A 20,259-nucleotide genomic window follows, 5' to 3' on the forward strand; every position below is an offset into this window, starting at 1 on the left:
CCCACTGGCAGGGCTGGTCCAGTGGAAAGTCGGTGACGGAGATTGGTTGGAGTGATTGTGATTGTATGTGTGTTCGGTCGTGGTTGCTATAAGCTGGTTAAGATTGTTGTGTCTGGTCTCAGTTACTGACCTTGTGTGGTTGTCTTGTTTGTTTTGTTGTGTCTGCCGTGATCCCTTATGCTGAGCAATCAGTTTTAGCAAGTGTTGTCTCGGATGGTTGCTGGAGTCCGGGCTGGGATGAGTCCTCACGAGTTATGACAGGAAGTAGTATATAGTGACGAGTTGTATATTTCTTTTAACAGTTTGGTTTTAACAGTTTGGTTGTAACATTTGTCACATCAGATCGGCTCGTTTACACCCCTACCTAAATCCGTTTTCTAGTTTAAAGTTTTAACCTTTATAAAACCCGACAGCATGTAATTATAATTATGTAAATCGCCTAATAATTTACTTTAATTGTTTTTTAATCTAATTTGCGACGATATTAGTATGCATAAACATGTTAAATCACTTCTATTCGAGTCATATATCAATAATCGTAGTAAATTAACCAACGAACAATAACTAATCTGCGGGTCTAACTTTCACAATCAGAACCCAACTCAAGAACAATCGCAACAAGTTTTTCCGTGGGTTAATTCACTCCCCTTGAACCACCATTTGCAACCAATGGCCACCACAAACAACACAACTACGATATACCCTGCACTCCCTTTAACCTACATACCAAATTTCAGACCAAACAAAATATTATAACCCTATTAAAAGACCCTCGAAAACCCCTCTAACAACTCGCTATAAACCCAAACTTCTAACCCTTTCTCTGACCAGCCTTACTTTATGCACCAATCGACCCCACATAAGGCCATCTTTGGCCACCGTGTTGACAACTCCTAGAGAGCCTATACTCCCACCTTTCTAACGAGTCCAAGAACACCTTAAACCGACCTCGTTTGTTATCTCAGATATAGACTAGAAGTTGTCCCATTGCAAGCGACCAAAAATTCGTGTTTGACAAAAAATAAATTATTAAAGGTTGTGTTTGACAAACTTTTTTTTTAAAGGTGGTGTTTGGAAAAAAAAGTTTTTTAAAGGTTGTGTTTGACAAAAAACCCTTTTTTTTCACAAATTGAAGCATAAACCCATATGTGTAGATTCACTTAAGATAAATCCAAATAAGCAAAATGAATAAAAACACCAAAAACGAGATGACAATTGGATTAATATCATCAGAAGAAGAAGGTTGATTATTTTCAAGTGTTTGAAGGATTAGTATTCGTCTTAATGCTTGCTTTACTTTCTTTCATTTAGCATCATCGTAAGTGAAACTTGTAGCGTTGATGGTGGAATCTGGTGGTGGTGATGGTGGTGGGGTGGGGCGTGGAGATTTGGCGGTGGTAGGGCAGCGTGGATAGGTGAATTGGTGTGACGGGATGGGACTTTAGAGAAGGGGTAGGGGTTGTTCGTTGGTGGTGCAATTCAGTGGTGGACCGGTGAGGTGAGGTTTTAATGGTGGTTATTGGTGTTTGGTGATTGGTGATGAGAATGAAAGGGATGAAGGGAAGGAGTTAAAGGTTATTATTGTTGTAAGATTATTATTGTTTATTTGTTTTTAATGTGTTTTTTTTAAGTATGACCTGACAAACAAGTAGTCGGTTACTCGGTGGATTATGAGATAAATGAGTGTATAGTTTAGATTAATATGGGTTAAAGTATAAGATGGATTAGAATGAGAAGGAGGGACATAGGATGGATTATTCCTATTAAATAACCCTTAATAATATATACATCTTGTGGAGTATTTGTGGTGTAAGTCCATGACTTCTAAACTTTGAGTCTATCATTCTCGAAGTTCTTTACCCAGTATACGTCGTTTTGTTCATCGATATACCAGAAGTGATCATATGGCCCTGTGTCAATTAGCCCGACCCAGCCCAACCCGATTTTCCGGGCTTGGGCTCGATTTTTAGGCCAAAAAGTTCTACGACCGAATATCAGGGTTTACCCAAGTCACAAAAGATATCTTGGTTCTTTAGTTCCCTCGCCACTTAATTAAAAAAAAAAAAAAACAAAGGAGAAAATAAGGGTATAGGGTTTAAGACCGTAATGGATTGATAGTCATCTTCTAATACGGACACGAGATTACACTCCGGTATATATTAACGCGAAAGACCAACAATCCTCCTATTCTTCGTCCTCTTCTCTGTTCTACTCAATTTCTGAAGGTTACCATCTTAATCGTCATCTCTTTTTTCTTCTAATCGCTTGTTTATTGTTATTTATTATCCCCAACTTCATCCTTTTCAAATAATGGACGATTTTCCCCTCTTTTTTTTTGCTCTTTGCTGAATTGTCAATTGGATCATGTTTTAATTGTTTTATTTGGGTTTGAAACATGCAGTGTGTGTGATTCGGAGTATTTCATAATGGGTTTCAATTCAGTTTATCAGACTTTGATGGATGTTTTCCCACAGGTACTAATGCTTTATCTTCATTAATTACTCGTATATCGAATTTTACCGAATTATGCTCTATTTTGTGTGAATCGTGTATTCGTATCACGGATTTGAATCGGTCGTATTACGAATTTGGTAAGTGGTGAAAATAATAAATTTATCGATGTAGGTTTTCACTTTGGGTATTTCGGAAGCATCCTATTTCTGTGTACATGTGACCCCTTACCCTCCCGTAGGCGGAAACGCCAGGGCGTCTACTTCCGTCTCAATCATTTGTTTGTCTTTGATTAAAATACTCCTCACAAAGAATAAAAAAGCAAACAAATGATTGGGACAATGGGAGTAATCTTCCTTTGCTTCGGCGCAACTAATTACCGTTCTGTATAAATTGTTTTCAGTAGTATTTATATTGTGATCAGGCTTCGGCATTTGAAACTATATTTAGAAATATGGATTGTGTGTTTTCTCTGATGAGGGTTTTGTTCTGGTTTCTGAAGGTGGATATTCGCTTACTGAAAGCTGTGGCTATGGAACATTCAAAGGATCCTGATGAAGCGGTCAATCACGTCCTTGTTGTGGTTCTCCCATTCATTGGCGACAAGTCTAATAATTGTACTATTGCTGGTAAGACTCAGAATTAGCAGTAATCTAAATGAAATTAGCATTAAGTTTTCTTCCTTTTGAGGATGACAAGTTCCATATGAATTATCTTTTTCCTAATGTTACCGAGTTTTCCTTTTTTTTCAATGTCAAATGTTATAATTGGAAACAGTGACTCTATGGGTCCTATGAATTACCTTGGTTTAGTGAACTTCCTAAATGAATAAAAAACTGGTTATGTTGATGATGCTTCTCTGGAATCGTTTACTAGCTTTACTATGAAAACGTTATGCGCTTGCAAAGAAAATAGCGGGTCCTTTTCTTCTTCTGTAAACGTGTGCGTCAAACATTGGAGTTTTATACAGTCGCCATGTGACTTGAACAACACTTCTTTGGGGGTGAAGATACTAGTTTTTTTTTTAAGCTCTTATTTGGCTATTCTAGCTTATACAATTACTATGTTATATAGTGCTAAATATAACAGATTCTTTTTTAAGCAGTTGAAACAGATGAGAAAATAGCAGAGACATCTAATTCAAGTGCTTCAACGTCAGGATCGATTGCTGCGGATAGTGTTATTCCTTCTAGTCCACGGAATAATGGTCACAATCTTGATAATGATTCTTTAGCTTCATCGTTTTACGACACAAATGGTGGTGATGATCAACTAAAGGTTATTCAAAAGAGTACATCAATATCACCAGAAAGATATGAAAATGTAGGCTGGAAATTCGGTGAAGATGAGGGATCTAGTGTTCCTACTCGAGACTCAGAAACTGATTTGCACGCTAATATGACTGGTGATGCTTCATCACCCTCCGTACATTTTGAAGATGGTGAAGCTGATGTAAACTTAGAAAATGTTGCGACTGTGCAGCCAACCTGCATGAATAGTTCTTCATCTTATGATCATCCTGCTTTTGACTCACTCAAGGAGCAGCCATCTACATATTGCAACTCATTAGAATATAAAGAGGGGATGGACTCTGCTTTTAATGACCAGACGCACGAAAAAGTTGAGGTCGTTGGTACTGAGAGTGAAATTTTATTGAGCAGTATAATGACACGTTCTGGTCAAATATGCAAAGTCAACCTTCTTGAGGACATCATCGAGGAAGCAAAGAACTATAAGGTATTTGGTAGTATATTTTTACTTGTACATATATACTAGTTTGAAAATAAGATCTCTGATTTGATGAGTTATAGTATTATAAACAGCAATCGTGCTACCGGGCAACTAAAATCCCCTTTTGCTAAACTTTTAAGTATTTCTTTTAATTCAAATCCACTTGTTTCACTCAATGAAGTATAGCCTTATTATTGCTCTATGCATTGTGCATTTTTTTGACTTTCTCTGGTTGCATTTTCTGAATATACGGTGGTAGACGGTAGCCTATCCAGCCGACCTCTTCTTGCTATCATCAAGTAGTGGTGTGAACATATTAAGCTTTCATATGGCTCAGTTGCTATGGATGTTACTGATTTTTTTTAATACTCTTCATTGTCTATTATGAAGTTTTGCATATTCCTTTTTTTTTTTTTAACTACTATATAATATATTTGAACACAAATGAAGGTGAACTAGAGTCTTAATAGTAAGGAGTGACGATATTGATTGAAAATCAAGTCTCATATTTGACCATACCGTCTACATGTGTCATGGTGAAGTACTGCAAGTCAGTTTGACTATGAATCATGCAATAAGTCAAGTACCGATTTTGTAACAAATTTATTTGACTCGCTTCAAATTTTCACAGGAGTTATTTTTTTTTTCTGCACTGAAAATACGGATAATTACAGTCTTTTAGACAAAATAACTCAGATTGGTGTAGTGGAGCATTAGGGACATTAAATTTGGCTTATTGAATTGAGTTAGAATGTCTTGCTAAAGGGCCAAACAGTCACGGGTAATTTGGACCATGTAAAGAATTGCTACTAACTTTCAATCGGAGTTGCTTCTTTTGATATTGTGGTTCTATTCTATGCTCTAGCTGACATTATTGGTTGTGGGGCCTTCAAAAAGTTAAAAATCTGTGCATTTTGCCCTGTCTGCTGCTCAATTCTTTTTAAACTATACCTTTTGTATATTAATTTTTAAAAATATTCAATGGGTCTGGGAACAAATGTTTCTGGGTTTGTCACTGGTTCAATGTACCATAGCTAACATTTTAGGGCTGAAACATGCTGCAGGACACTGTGTATTCAGCCATGGAGTCAGTAACTAGGTTGATGGAGGAGGTAGAACTTCAGGAAAATGAAGCAGAACAAGCTAAAATAGCATCTAGCAGGGGAGGGCTTGACATCCTGGAAAAGGTTGAAGAAATAAAAAAGACGCTGAAACATGCTAAAGAAGCAAATGACATGGTATTTGTTTGTTGCTCTCTTAAGGCAGTGTTCATTTGTTTATCTTGTGATATTGTTCATTTGTTTATCTTGTGATATTTCTACTTTTGAATATAATATTATTGAGCTGTCTTCCTTGTTCAAAATCAGCATGCTGGTGAAGTGTATGGAGAAAAGTCCATTTTGGCTACTGAAGTGAAGGAGCTTCAGGCTCGGCTTATTTGTTTGTCAGTTGAAAAAGATAAATCTCTTTCCACGCTTGATGAGGTGAGCTTTTAAATCCTTTTTTTGCATTTATTGACTGCTGATTTCTTTCCTTGCCAATAGGTATCCATGAGAATAGCTTAGAAAGTTTTCGTGGGCTCCCATGAACATAACAAATTCTTCTGCCTCCATCATTGGTTGTAGGCTATTAGTCATTTAATCATGAGGACAGCTTGCTCCTTTGTTTTTCCATTTATTGTCAGTAAATTCTTTAGCGCATTTAATAAAACAAACAAAAAATTATACGTTGGAACCTAACTACTATGGATGGTATCATGGTTGCGAAACTGGGCTTAGCTTGTACAGTACACACAAGACTAACTTTTTGCCATTAGTTTTTTAATATATCAGAACATTGAGTATGTGGATTTTGGTCTTTTAGATTTTCTTACAATTTCTTTGAAGATTAATTCTTTGAATGGGGTAATATTTTCCTCCAGCAAACTAATTTTTCTCTCTTATCTATTTTTTACTTGTTTTCACAGATGCGGAAAAGTCTCGAGGAACGATTAGCTATAGCCGAGGAACAAAGGAGAGAAGCTGAAAAAGAGATGTTTGACAAGCAAGAGATTGCACGAGGCGCTCTTGCTGAGCAAGAACTCATTATGGAGAAAGTCGTCCAAGAATCTAAACTGTTGAAGCAAGAAGCAGAGGAGAACACGAAGGTAGATACTTGCTCTAAATTTGTGTTATGGGTCTTGTTAACCACCCGAACTTCACAGTTTCAATACGGATAACGATGCTAGATTTTTCTGATAAACAACTGAAATCTTCTTAAATTATCTACACCAATTTCCCAAGTAATCATAGCTTTATCAGTTTAGTTTCTTTCGTACCATTCCTATATCTTGTCTTCTTGGGTGGACATGGCTTGTTAGTCTCTTAATACAAAGACAACAGTGGTGCCTAATTCTAAAATGATACTGTATTAGGTAAGTTAACATGAATCATAATTTGAAACCTTCAATAACAGGGAAAACAACGAACAAAATCTCTTTGATTATATGGTTTCTAAGTCTCTCAATAATCTTCGTTTATTTTCCCTGCAGCTAAGCGACTTCCTCATGGAGAAAGGTCAAGTAGTAGATGCTTTGCAGTAAGTTCTTTACTTGACTACTCTTTTCTTTTTTTTTTTTTTTTTTATACTTTGTGTGAAATGTGGAGTTTTAGTTTGCTATTTTACATACTCTTTTTATTTTCGTCTTGCCTCTCATTTTTTGTAAGACGAAGCAGACTTTTAATTTATAGAATCGGGTTGCATTTGTCTATAAAAAATCATTAACATAGCACTTTAACTATTTTGCAGGGGAGAATTATCTGTTATCAGTCAGGATGTCAAGTTGCTGAAAGAAAATTTTGAAAACCGTATTTCTCGTAGCAAATCACTCTCATCGTCAAATTCATCAGTGAAAAGCACAGAGGGAACCGGTGAGCAAGTAGGAAGAAAAGAAAGGGAATGGTATAGCACTACAGGAGGTATAGAAACAATTGCTTCTTTGAAGAGAGCTGTTTCCTTGATGAGCACTGCTTCATCAGGTGAACATCAAGCTCCCATAAGTGAGTTCGGAGGGCAGTCTCTTAATAATGAAGCTATAGCTCAAAAGCTGCTTTCGGACGAGGATTGGGAAGTTTGTGATATGGATTGAACTTATTGGTTCCCCGTAGTACTTTGAAAGGATAATCAGGTCATAACCATACATATATAAGCTTTCAATTCGACTTGTTAGCATCGGCCAATATCATGCTACTGCATAATTTTTTGTATAGAGTCTCGGCTGCTTAGTGATGGTCGATTTTTGTGGGGCTGACAAACCCAGACTTTTGCTTTGATTTTCCCGTGCAGTGCTTGCATTCCTCTAATATTATGTACATAATTTGCTTTTGTTGGATTTTCAAACGAATTTTCTATGAGATAAAATGGTTTCCATGTTAATTTTTTTTTTATGTCTATACCATTGAGCCAGGTACAATAGGGTTGTTAACGTGAGACCTTCGCTTACAAATTACAATATAAGCACGTAATTGCAGCGGGAAAAAAGTGAGTGGAGAGTAACTCATGTCCCATCCGGCCGTATTACAAAATAATAGTGCGATAACAAATACGAAGTAACACCTAAGCATAACATCCCCAATCAACATATAAAGAACAAAAATTTAACATAGTTGATCTACAAAAAAATAACACGGTATTTGCTTTTCTTGTATTTGATGCGGTTTTGTAGGAAAATGGTGATTTGGAGCAATTTTCGCTTTACATTCCGAGATCTTTAGGAAGTCGAGACGCTAGACGGGCCACATACACTCTTGTCACAGTCCCATTCCCATATCAACCATCACTTGCTAGAACTCACTGCTCACCATTTGCCGAAAATATCAAATGAATCACAATAGAGTTAAAAACACATTCAAGGTCAGTAAAAACTAATGCAAATGATCACACATACAAATAGATACACAACACTATAGTCCAGCCACAATAACTCCATCACATCATCCTCCGATCCATCATCCTCTACTCGTGTCCGAACCACAGCGCGGAACACCATCAGTTCTCACCGCAGCGAGGAGCTTAAAACTTAAGTGTGTCCCAACCGCAACGCGGAACACAAATCCCTCACCATAGTGAGATAACCGAGATCCTTAATGTACACATTCTCCTTATGTACGGGAACCACAAGGAGTGATCCCGGGGTGAAGCCAATCTCCCAATACTGCTTCACAAACACAACCTCCATCACCACAATACAATAATCACAAATATATGATACAAAGGGACAGATGTTCTATTACTGTAATCTTGAGAGCTTTTGCCACATTTTCTGGGGCATCTGGGTTAGAAATGAACCAAGACAAATCTGAAATTTATTTTAATGGTATGGAAGCTGCTGATGTTAGCCATGTTCTGGGAATGTTTGGATTTGTTGTAGGGCAATTGCCATTCAGATATATATCTGGGGATTCCAATTACTTATAGAAGAATGGCTGTGGGAGATTGCTCTAGAGCCGACGACTTACTATTTGGAATCGTGGGTGCCGTAGAGCTTCTCATAGAAATACAACTGGTGGAGAAAATTGTTGGAAGAATAAGAGGATGGAGGGCTAAGAAACTAAGCTATGAATGTAGATTGGTCCTTATCCAATCTTTATTGTCACAACTCCACTCTTTTTGGGCCAGAATCTTTGTGATTCCTGTCATTGTTATTGATAGAATCACAGGCATATGCAGGAACTATATCAGGTGGGTGCTACTTCAATGTCAGGTGGTGAGCTTAAATTTAAAGGTCTATTTATAGTAATTTTACTAATCATCGATTACATCTGGGATGGTCTGAGCTGAGAGGAATGACTTCACGGTTGAGAATACCGTTTTAAACAATTGTAGCTGGTTGATTTTATGTACTTTGCTTGATCTTCCAGGAGTTCGCCGTTCCAGGATTTGAGCTCTTTGTTGTACTTCAATGTTTCATACAATTGTTTTTTCTTATTGTTCCAGTTCAGAGCCTCGTACCAACCACCAAGGCTTTAGCAATCGTAATTGATTTAGTAGTACACTTATTCTTTTGTACAAAACACAACAGAATAACGATCTTGTATTGTGAAGAAGCATCGTCTTGAACTTTTTAGATCAGGAATGTAATTTTGAATATTATAGTTTCTCGATCAAGAAAGAAACATCGAATATTTCTACTGAGCTACTGCGTACTATTTTATAGAAAGATTATCTATCAACTCCATTACCTCCCAATTCTCCCTTGTTTTTGTAACCAGACACCCAAACATTAGGGTAACGGCCTCGGGCCAAATTATCCCTTCATTCTCCATCCTACAAAACAACTCAAATTCTTTTGCACATACGATGCATTATAGTGGGAATTATCCCTTCATTCTCCATCCTCCGCGCCCGGATTAGTAGTAAATAAAAAAGTAGGCAAAAGGAGTGAAACTATTTTGAGACGTAAGGTATCTATGTAAAGATATAATATAATCTTAAAAGAGAAAGCAGCATCTTTATTTTAATCCACGGACAAGCTTAATGATTTATAGTTTCATCAGCGTGAACAGCCAAATATCATTAGCTCACAAGCTTGAGAGCTAGACCAAACAGCCTTGAATCTTGATAGTTGTTAGGAGTAATACCTTGTTCAACATGCTAATAGCCGTGTATCTACAATAACAAAATATGGAGACTATTGGTTTTGCTGTCGAATTGTACTCTGAAATCAATTTTACAGCTACAATAACAAAAGTCTAGCAGATGCTAATAAGTAATACCATAAATCAATAAACTCGATTCCTACTCCTATTTATCAAGAAGACACAACTCTTGAGATCTATTAACAAAGTCTACATTGTAGTTTTTCTTATCCTAATCATCCACATTCATTCTTAATCGGCTTAAAGTAACCGTCTTAACCAAGAGTTTCCATCAGACATGAATGTCCTGCAACATTTGGTAATACTATTTAACCCAAGTTTGTGCCTTTATAAACTTAGCCAAACACAATAATCCTAAAAGCAATGTAGAATTAACAATGTAGTAAAACTTGAAAGCATAAATAACAAAGTGATAATAGATAGGCCTTAGACAGGGTGCAGTTTGGTGCAGGGAAGTGGGACGACAAAACAACTTTTGGCAGCCACGTAGACCTTGTTGATGCCATATCTAGCAGAAAAGACAGGCCCACTAACACCACCATCAGCTGCTGCATCATCGGCGGTGATGTCAAATCTGGAAACCCGCACATAGAGAGGTCTATGATTGAAACAGCTGTTTGTATAGTCATAGAAAGCAAGGGTGCAAAAGCTGGTACCCCCCAAATGAATGGCTTGCCAAAAGCTCATTTTCTCAACCGGAAGACAATGTAAACTCCATAGCGACTCCAAATCCCATCCTGTGAGACACCGTGGGGACGAAGAAGAATTCTGACACTGCACAATCACTTGTTCTTTCTTATCAGTATCAGCCTTAACAGGAAGTGGCAACTGTAACAACCCCTTGTTAGACTCAGAAGCGGCCTGCTTCAAATCTGGTATGGATCGTTTCAAACCCGTTAAAACACGGAGGTCACCAGTGTATGGGACATGAGGAGGAAAAGGGGCATAATCCTTTCCAGCCAAGTGTACAGCCCAGGTATATGAAGGTTTATAACCTGTACACTCTACCGGATATTCAATAAGCTCCTCGCTACAATCCTGTTTGAATTTATCCCAGGTGTCACCGTCAACATCATATACGAATAAGTACTTGCTGGACCTCAACGAAGCTTCGATGTAGATTTGACCATCAGAGGCCCATGACCCAACCACAGTGCATAAACCGAAGGGATGAGGGGGGTTGCACAAAGGCTCCCACCAATCTGTGCTAGTAGTGTCCAGTACCTCAAACCAAGAACAACCATTATTAACTTCTCCTCCTCCATTGTAGAGAGTCTCAAGGGCATATATCTTACTGCCGAGGGAAAAGGAGAGAGGGTGACACTTTTCGGAATTGAGGCACTCTTTCGCCTCTTTCCACTTGTTCCTCTCCCGGTCCATGTTCATATCCACGTCCATGTACCAGACACGGGTTCCGCAGCCACCACCAAATAGGTATATCTTAGAGTGAGCAGCCACGCAGGCAATTTCATAAGTGGGAGCCCTAAAATTGGCAAAGTGGTAGAGGGAGCAATCTTCAGGGAATAGAATAAAGATCTTGATTTCAAAACCCTCCTCTTTTACAAATTCTTCATCATCGGCATCCCAATAGCTGGGGTGTATAGCAAAGCAGTATGCTGGTGTGTCTTTATTTATCTCTTGTTTCGAATTCCCCCGCCATTCCTCTATTTTTCTCATCTGCCACTCTTTACGTACTTTGAAACGGCTACAAACAAATACCTCCTTTTCTTTCAACTTTGCAAACTCTTCTTCTGCTGCTGCTGCTGCCATTTTCCTCAGATCAAAACCCTCAAATTAATTGCTATAGTCTTCAAATATTGAATCAAAACCCTAAATTCAAACAGGGGAAGGATTTTAGGGCTACTGATAATATTGAAATTAATTGCTATAATCGCCAAATATTTAACCAGACCACTAGATTGTCAGATGATCGATTAGTAATCAGTACACGCAATGGCGAGAACAGGTATTCGAATAGGGGAAGGATTTTACGGCTAGTGAGATTTGGGGGTGTTTGTTTCAACTTTCAACTCATTTATAGAGGTATGAGGTATAAGTATTTGTTTAACCAAAATAGGGGTTTTATATCCATATTTCAAACTTATGAGGTATGGGCTTCTCATATCTAAGGGAAAGTAGGCACAGGCAAAGCTACAGCCTAGTCCAATGGGTCATGGGCCAGGCGAGATAAAAAAAAAATACAATACGGAATTACTTCTTTACATACGGATTTTCCTCTTTTACATACACTTTTTCATTAAATTTCCATCTAATACCCATCTTAACTAAAACCTAAATAAATCCACTCTAATATTAAACATTTTTCCTAAAACCTATTCTAATTGCTCAAGTACTCGAAGGATGGATCCTAATTTCTTACTCCCTCCTATTCTCTATAATCTTCCGTATTTACTAAAACGGCAAATTTACTAAGATCTTCCACTTTCCTTATTTGTTAACCATTTGCGGTTATTACTAATTTATGACGCCACATTCTCTCTCCTACTTTCATTTTAATCCACATATTAGCATTCCACTAAATTTTTGTCTAAACCTAATGTGGAAGATTATAAGGAATAAGAGGGAGTAATTCATAAAAGTAATTTACTTGTAGAAAAATTTATTAATACCGAGTATTATTTGTGAGTTTCTCCACTTTCAAATAAAAATTGTAAGACAATGTATCACTATTTGCTTAATTAATGGCGGCATAGTGAACAAAATGAATTTGCTTAATTAATGACGGCACAATGGACATAACAACATGAAATCAATGATTGTACTCAGTCAAGAACCCTAATCAATCGCCGCAAAATTCCAACGGAGAAATAACATGTAATCGATGATTGCTATACTTATTACTATGCATAAGTTAACGATTTATACGCGAAAGTGGCAATTTGCCTCTTAACTATGTTCAATGGTGAAATTAGGCCCTCAAGTTTCAACTGTAGCAATCAAGCCCCTTAACTTTAACAAAAAGTGAAATTCAGCCCCGAAATTTCAACAAAACTCCAAAAAAAATCATTTTTATATTTGTATTAAATAACCAATAACAAATAAAAATTACTAATTTTAATTTTAATAATTTTTCATAAAATTAATTATTTATTTAAAAAAATAATTTTACATTCATCTATAATAAACAAAATAAAAATATGATAAAAATTGATGAACTATTCTAACATTTATAATAAATTGTCTAACAATTGTAAAATCAACAAATATACTCGCTATTACAATTATATATTGTATAAAAGTTATAAGATTATAAAAATTAAATTTTATACTTGATTAATTCGATTACGAAATTCATTTTAATGGAATATTCATGAAAAATCACACAATAGGTTTAATTTCACTTTCGATCAAAGTTATGGAGCTTGATTGCTACAAATGAAATTTAAGAGACCTTATTTCACCATTGACGAAAGTTAAGGGGGCAAATTGCTACTTTCGCGGTTGCCCAACACAATGGACATAACAGCATGAAATCAATGATTGTACTCAGTCAAGAACCCTAATCAATCGCCGCAAAACTCCAACAGAGAAATAACATGTAATAGATGATTGCTATACTTATTACTATACATAAGTTAACGATTTATACCATACAACTGACACAATTGCGTGGTCCGGAGTCCGAGATAGAGGGCATCGGAACATGGAGGTTATTAGGTCGGAAGGAGGATATGCCCGTAGGTGAGGTGGAAAAGAGTGGATAATAGTTTTTGTTTTTGGGTAGTGGAGATGATAAAAATGACAAGGGTAAAATTGTAAAAAGCGTGTGTGCAAGTGTAAAATGCATATGTGAAAAAGCATTACCCAAAAAATACATGTGCAAATAATTCTAAAAATTTAATGAATAAGAATAAGAAGCAGGGGAAGTGGTGATTGGCCCCCATAACTTTGTTCAATTGTGAAATTAACCCCCAAACTTTCAATTGGAGTGATTATGCCCCGTAACTTACATAATAAGTGAAATTAAACCCCTTTGTCAAAATCTTACGACAAATTCAATTTATCATATCACAAAAGTAAAAATGGTTATGTTTTTAAGAAAAATATAAAATAAAAGTTTAAATTATTAATCAAAAATACTCCCTCCAATCCTCTATTTTCTTCCTCTTTAATTTGGGCACAAGGATTAAGAAATGGAGTATTATATTGATAAAAAGTTGGGTGGGGTTTGGTGATATAAGAGATAATGGATGCATAATTAAGAGTTAAATAATGAATTGTGGGCCACAAATATTAAATTAAGGAATAAAATAGGATTAAAAGAGTTGGGTGGGGTGTAATAATAGGAGAGAGGTATGAATAAAATAAGAGTAAAAAGTTACCAAAAATAGAAAGGGAAAGAAAACCTGAATAACCGTTTTAGGAAATGGGGAAGAATATGGTGAATTAGAGGGAGTAGCATACATATTAGATAAAAAATTAAAATATTTTACGAAAACAAATAATTTATTATTTTTATATAAAGTACATTTTTCAAATTTCTATTGTACAATTTTTGTAAAAAAAAATAATAATTGCAAAATATTTTGTTAGATAGTTGTGTTAAAATCAAAGTCAGAAAAAAAGATTTTCATGACAAAAAAATATAATAAAAGATAAAAAATATTCAAATATTTCTATTTTTAAACATTTCAAAATAATTCAAATAAAACTGTTAATAACAAGTTCCCTCTCAGTTAATAACAAGCTATCTATAAATGGCCCTGTTTCCCTCTCAGTTTTTGTTTGGACTTCCATCTCTCTGGACACCTTGGATGACTGGTTTTGGGTGGAAGATTGGATTTTGGCGGAGATGCTGAGTCCCGCACTCCTGCTACTGGTTATGGACCTGACAACCAAGTGTGGCGACTGACTCCCCTCGGGTCTTGGTACGATGTTTTGCTTATTTCCCGACATGGTGTTTTACTGCTCGTAATACGGTTAAACGATGACAACCACTAGCTATAATTATATGCCCCACGGTGGGCGCCAAACTGTTTTGGTATTTTTACCGAGTTAGTTAATTTAGGGTTAAAGCGGTCTTATATATATCTTAATCGCGTGGTTTTGTATGCGTTGGATTGATTGTGATGTAAGTAATAATGAACGTAAATATGGAAATTGACACAAGAGATTTGGTAACGCGAAAAACCCAATGTAGGAAACGACCGCGGAAATGCGACGTTATCCCTCCAAGATTACACTAGCAATAATGTGCGATGTAGGTCACGAGTACAAGATAATTAGGTGGCTCAATTGCTAGTATTATACGTGACGCTTTATGTGTGCAATGAATGATTTCCTTCTTCTCCCCTCCATCTTTTATAGGACTAAATCCTAATAGGGTTTAGTTTGCCTGCCTCATAAGTTAGCCGTAGTGGGCTTGCATTCTGCTTCCCATGACCAACATCCATGACCCATGAGAACTGTTTCCTCTCGTGTTGGGCATATGCACTCATCATGGACTCCTTTTGAGTAGTTCTTGAGCTACCTGGCTTGCCTTGCTCCTTAGCCCAATTACTCTCCACCGCCCAATATAAAGATTTGGCCCAAACAAATATCTATAATTTCATCAATATCAAACTGAGAAGTATTAGCGGAGAAAAAAACGTAATTTATTTTCGCAGTACAAATTTTACTCATCGCAGTACTTTTTACCACTTAATTTCCATTTCATACCCTCACTTAAAAAACTGATGTACTACGCCAGAAAAAAGGAAAAAAAGTCAGTACTACATCCGCCCCACCACCACCACCATGTACATCCCCACCCCACCCTTGGCCCCACCGCCGGATCCCAGGCAGCCGGCTGCCATTCCTTCCCCCTCCGTTGAACACCTCCTCCCCTCCCTCTGACGTGGTTGAAGCAGCCACATCGTCCTCTTTTCCTTGACATTAGCAAGAGCAGCATCGATTGAAACCGATTTTCATCAACAAGAGGCCGATAACCTCTTCGAATAAACAATTTGGCGCAACATTGAATGAGGCTTTGCTCAATTTTATCAATTGGAATGGAGAATGAAATCGATTTTCATCAACATTGAATGAGGCTTTGCTCAATTAAATGAATTGGAGAGCTTTAAAATGGAGGATGAGACCGGACTAATTGATAGGGCTTTTAATGCATCCAACATTACACCACTTCCATTGCGTTGCCGCCGTTCACACTGGTGAACGGCTGCCTGCCCGCGGCCGTCAGCAACCACCATCCATTCCGTTAAACAGTCAACGAATGGGGGTTACACTACTACAAATACACGCTATAACAACGGTCAAAAACCGTTGTTGTATAAAAAAGCGGACGTTGTTAAAGCGTCCGTTGTAAAAGGTTTTAACAACGGTTGGTTTTCTTAAGGAAACCGTTGTTAAAAATATTAACAACGGTTTTAAGTATAAAAACCCGTTGTGGAAAGTGTGACTCAATTTTGGGGGGAAAGTTATAACAACGGGTTTTAATATACAAAACCGTTGTTATAACTAAAGACAACGGGTTGTTTGTAAATAACCGTTGTTGTTTGTTCTTAAAAAATAAAAAAAAAATTAAATTAAATATTACTAGATGCATGCATAATTACGGCCCGTTAGAATTCCGATGCATGCATTATTACTGACATCACTGTACATATGAACGAATAATATGGAATGAGAAGGGTTAGTAATAAGATTTGAAGCAGCATTATTGAGAGATATGATGATGATTATGGCACAACTTCCTAACATATATATTAATTAAAAAACAACTCAACCCACACATTGCTTAGTATAAATACATTGCATTATCTCAACTAACATTTCCATTATCTCAATATATTCATTTCCAAACCCTAACTGCTAAAACAAACTCTACTTAATCTTTCAAAACAAACTCCAAAAACTCCAACAAAATGAATGATTTCATCCTTAAGACTCTTACCATGATCGAGAACAACAAAGCCTTCATCCGCCGGTTCCTCCATATTGAGAAAAGTTTGGGGAGCTACCTTGCGGATGCTCGATCCGCATCGAAGCACGCCAAAGAAGATGGCTTGACGGAGCAAACGATTTGCGGCTATATGACGATATAGCAATCTGGCCGAACGGAACCTCCAAATAGCCAAGGAGGAGAGAACGGATACGATAGAGCAGAATAAGATCCTCTATGAAAATATAAGAATTGCATTTTTATATATGTAATTTTTTTTTTTAATTTATGTATTTATAAATATATATATATATATATATATATATATATATATATATATATATATATATATATATATATATATATTAATTATGTTTATCTTGCTTCTTCATCTTGCTTCTTCATTGTTTTACTAACTAATTATGCGAACAATACTTAAACAAATAACATAATGGTCGATAAAAACACATACATGCAAAAGAAATAAATAGAAAAAGAAAATAATGACGATGAAACTAACCGTGACGGCGAGATTTACCCGATAAATACGAACGTAATAGACGATGAAATCAACAAAGTGACGTCGAGAAGATAAAGCGACGATGAGAAAAGAGAAAGAGAGAAAGAGAGTGTGTGTTTTGTGTTTGTTTGTCTGCTGTGTTTGTGTTTGTGTATTAAGGGTTGTGTTTTTGGGTTGCAGCATCAGACTTGTTTGTGTGGTTTATAGTATGGAAGGTATTGACAACGGTTATTAAACAACAACCGTTGTGAAATATGTTTTAACAACGGTTGTAAAAAACACCCGTTGTTAAATAAGTTTTAACAACGGGTTTCAAAAATAACCGTTGTGATTACTTTTCACTAACTTTGCGCCAATTTTGCGCCAAATTATTAACAACGGTTGTGCATGTGTGACCCGTTGTTAAAACTAATAACAACGGTTTTTATAACCATACCCGTTGTAATTGATTTTAGTAAAATTCGCGCCATACATTCTACAACGTCTATTGTGATTTTCGTGAATAATCGTTGTTAAAGAGGCGTTGTAGTTGCCTGGATTTGTAGTAGTGTTAGGTTAGAAAAAATTGAGAGAAAAATAATATGAGAGAGAATGAGAGGAGAAATGACAAGGGCATAATTGTCAAAAGTGTACTGCGATGAGTAAACTGCGTACTGTGAAAATCAATACCCGAAAAAAAATCTTAGATTTAGCCACTTACTTTTTCTCCAGAGGCGCGACAAAAATTGTCAAGGACATATTTTATAACGATAGCCTGATCTGCTCTAACTTCCGCAAATTAACATGTCATCAGCAAAAAAAGAGATTAGAAATTTTGGGACCGTTCTTACAAATAGGAATCAGAATCCAATCCTTGCCCCGTACCCGTACATCAATAGCTTGCTGAAATTTTTCGAGGCCCATGATGAATAAATACGATCATAAGGAATCTCCTTGACGTACTCCCCTAGAAAGCTTGAGCTTTTCAGTGGGCTCCCCATTCCATAGAATTTGCATTGTCGAAATAGTGACACATTCCATTACCGGATTTATAAGAAGAGTCGAAAACTACATATCTTATAATGTAGCTTTGATGAAGTCTCATTTTAAACATCATAGCCTTTTCTATTTCCATTTTAAAATTGAGCATTCACACATTAAGCAATCCAGCTTCCACCATCGACTTGGCATAGTGGTTTTTTCTTAATGTTATATTATTTGAAAAATTCTTGTGTCCTTCGGGAGTACGGTACTCCTTACACCTAAGTCATTATAATATTCCATTTAATGGATCGACTTTGGGTGTAAGGAGTACTGTACTTCCGGAGTACACAAGAATTTTTCATATTATTTAGTCAAATATGTAGTACAGTATTTTGTATAAGTTAATTAATTTAAGATTACAAAATATCCTTCAAGGTCAAGTCAAATGTAAATATTCATATTGTAATGTCCATTTTTAACCGATCCTAAAATCACGTCAACATGAGTGTTAACATTCCATTTGATTAACAGAACAAATAATTAAGACGCCACAGCTCATCATCTTCAATTCGGTGCATCCATTCATATTTTATTTCTTTCTGGTTATACTACAATTATTTATTCGTCATTTATATGTGACTATAATTTTAAATTTTCGTATGACTGTGTTCCAATTTTGATCGGAACAAACAAATCAATATATCAAGTGTCTTACGACTTACATATACGGAGTACGAATTTACTAAATTATACTTTGTATATATATGATATTTTCAATTTACCCTTCCTTTTTTTACTCCCATTTCCACTAAACTTCTCTTCTCTTCGCCGTTCGTTTGGATTACATTGACATTGTGCATGTGCATTTCACTATAAAAACAAAATAATTTAAACTAGAAGGAAAGTCCACTACAAAAGTCTAAAGCTATCATGCATGATGGATGCATACTCGTATTTTCGGAACCCTAGTAGACAATATTGTATCTTTAACCCCTACACAAGTAGCATAAATGCATCACTCATAATTGTACAACTTTTAATAATGAGTAGGTTTTCTCTAAAACGGTTTTATCGTAGGACCAGAAAATATCATTTTTTAATAGAAAGTAATTATGTAATAATAAAATATTCTAATTAATATTGTCCAAAAAACGGATGGTAACATTTTATCGAAAATATATATTCATTTTATCATAAAATGGTGACATTTAGTCTGTCTTAATTTCAAATGAAAATAGTCTGTTTAAAACAATAATTTGCCTTTAATAATAACTAGTGTACATATAATTAATTCATTCTATAGTAATTTGTAAACTACTTAGTATTTCTCCTAAATTTTGGCTATAAATAGGATCCCGGCCTCTATGAAATGCAAAATTAACTAAAACCTCAATATATATAACAATACATTATAGTATTAGTGAATAAAAATATATTTTCCTAATAATAATATCTCTAATATACTTTATAATAGTATATATACTTTATAATCAAAATAATACAAAGATGATGAAAATAGCAATAGTTGTAGTAATTATATTGGTGATAAATACATGTTTAAATGTGGAAAAAATAGAGGGCACAACAAGCAATAATGATGAGTGTTTGGGAAACATATCACAATATTGCAATGCAGATGATGGAGAAGTAACAAGCTTAGACGTTAGCCATTGTTGTATAGCTTTGAAATTAGCCATTAATCAACAAAGAAAATGTTTTTGTCAACTTAAGCCTTATCTTGATGATTCCACTTCTTCTAACAACGTTGCTGCCCTTTTTGTTACTTGTAATATTCAGGGTACTTTCGACACCCTTTGCCCTACCTCTGCTGGTACATACGCTTCCTTCCTTTTTCTTTTTTTTTTCTCTTTTTGCGTAAGTTTCATCTTGGATCATTTGGAAACAGCATCTTTATATATGTTTCCTGTGAGAAAATAATCTCAATCATGTTATAAAATTGTGATAACATGTTATAATAAGTTGGTATAATAACGTACGAGTATCAATTTTTAATACATTGTGCAATTTATAGTAGTACGCTACAACATTATATATAT

The 20,259-nt window shown here is 35.8% G+C and overlaps 1 protein-coding gene across 1 annotated transcript; it reads left to right on the plus strand.

Moving 5' to 3' along the window:
* The first annotated feature begins 2,120 nt into the window (after positions 1-2,120).
* LOC141592256 (uncharacterized) lies at positions 2,121-7,596 on the plus strand. Its single transcript, XM_074412861.1, has 9 exons — positions 2,121-2,225; positions 2,402-2,474; positions 2,954-3,080; positions 3,557-4,188; positions 5,247-5,420; positions 5,550-5,666; positions 6,149-6,328; positions 6,713-6,759; positions 6,970-7,596. The coding sequence occupies exons 2-9, from the start codon at positions 2,427-2,429 to the stop codon at positions 7,307-7,309; spliced, it is 1,665 nt and encodes a 554-aa protein (XP_074268962.1). The 5' UTR covers positions 2,121-2,225; positions 2,402-2,426; the 3' UTR covers positions 7,310-7,596.
* The last annotated feature ends 12,663 nt before the right edge of the window (positions 7,597-20,259 follow it).

Source organism: Silene latifolia, chromosome 7 (genome assembly GCF_048544455.1).
Source record: "Silene latifolia isolate original U9 population chromosome 7, ASM4854445v1, whole genome shotgun sequence".
Lineage (NCBI taxonomy): Eukaryota > Viridiplantae > Streptophyta > Magnoliopsida > Caryophyllales > Caryophyllaceae > Silene > Silene latifolia.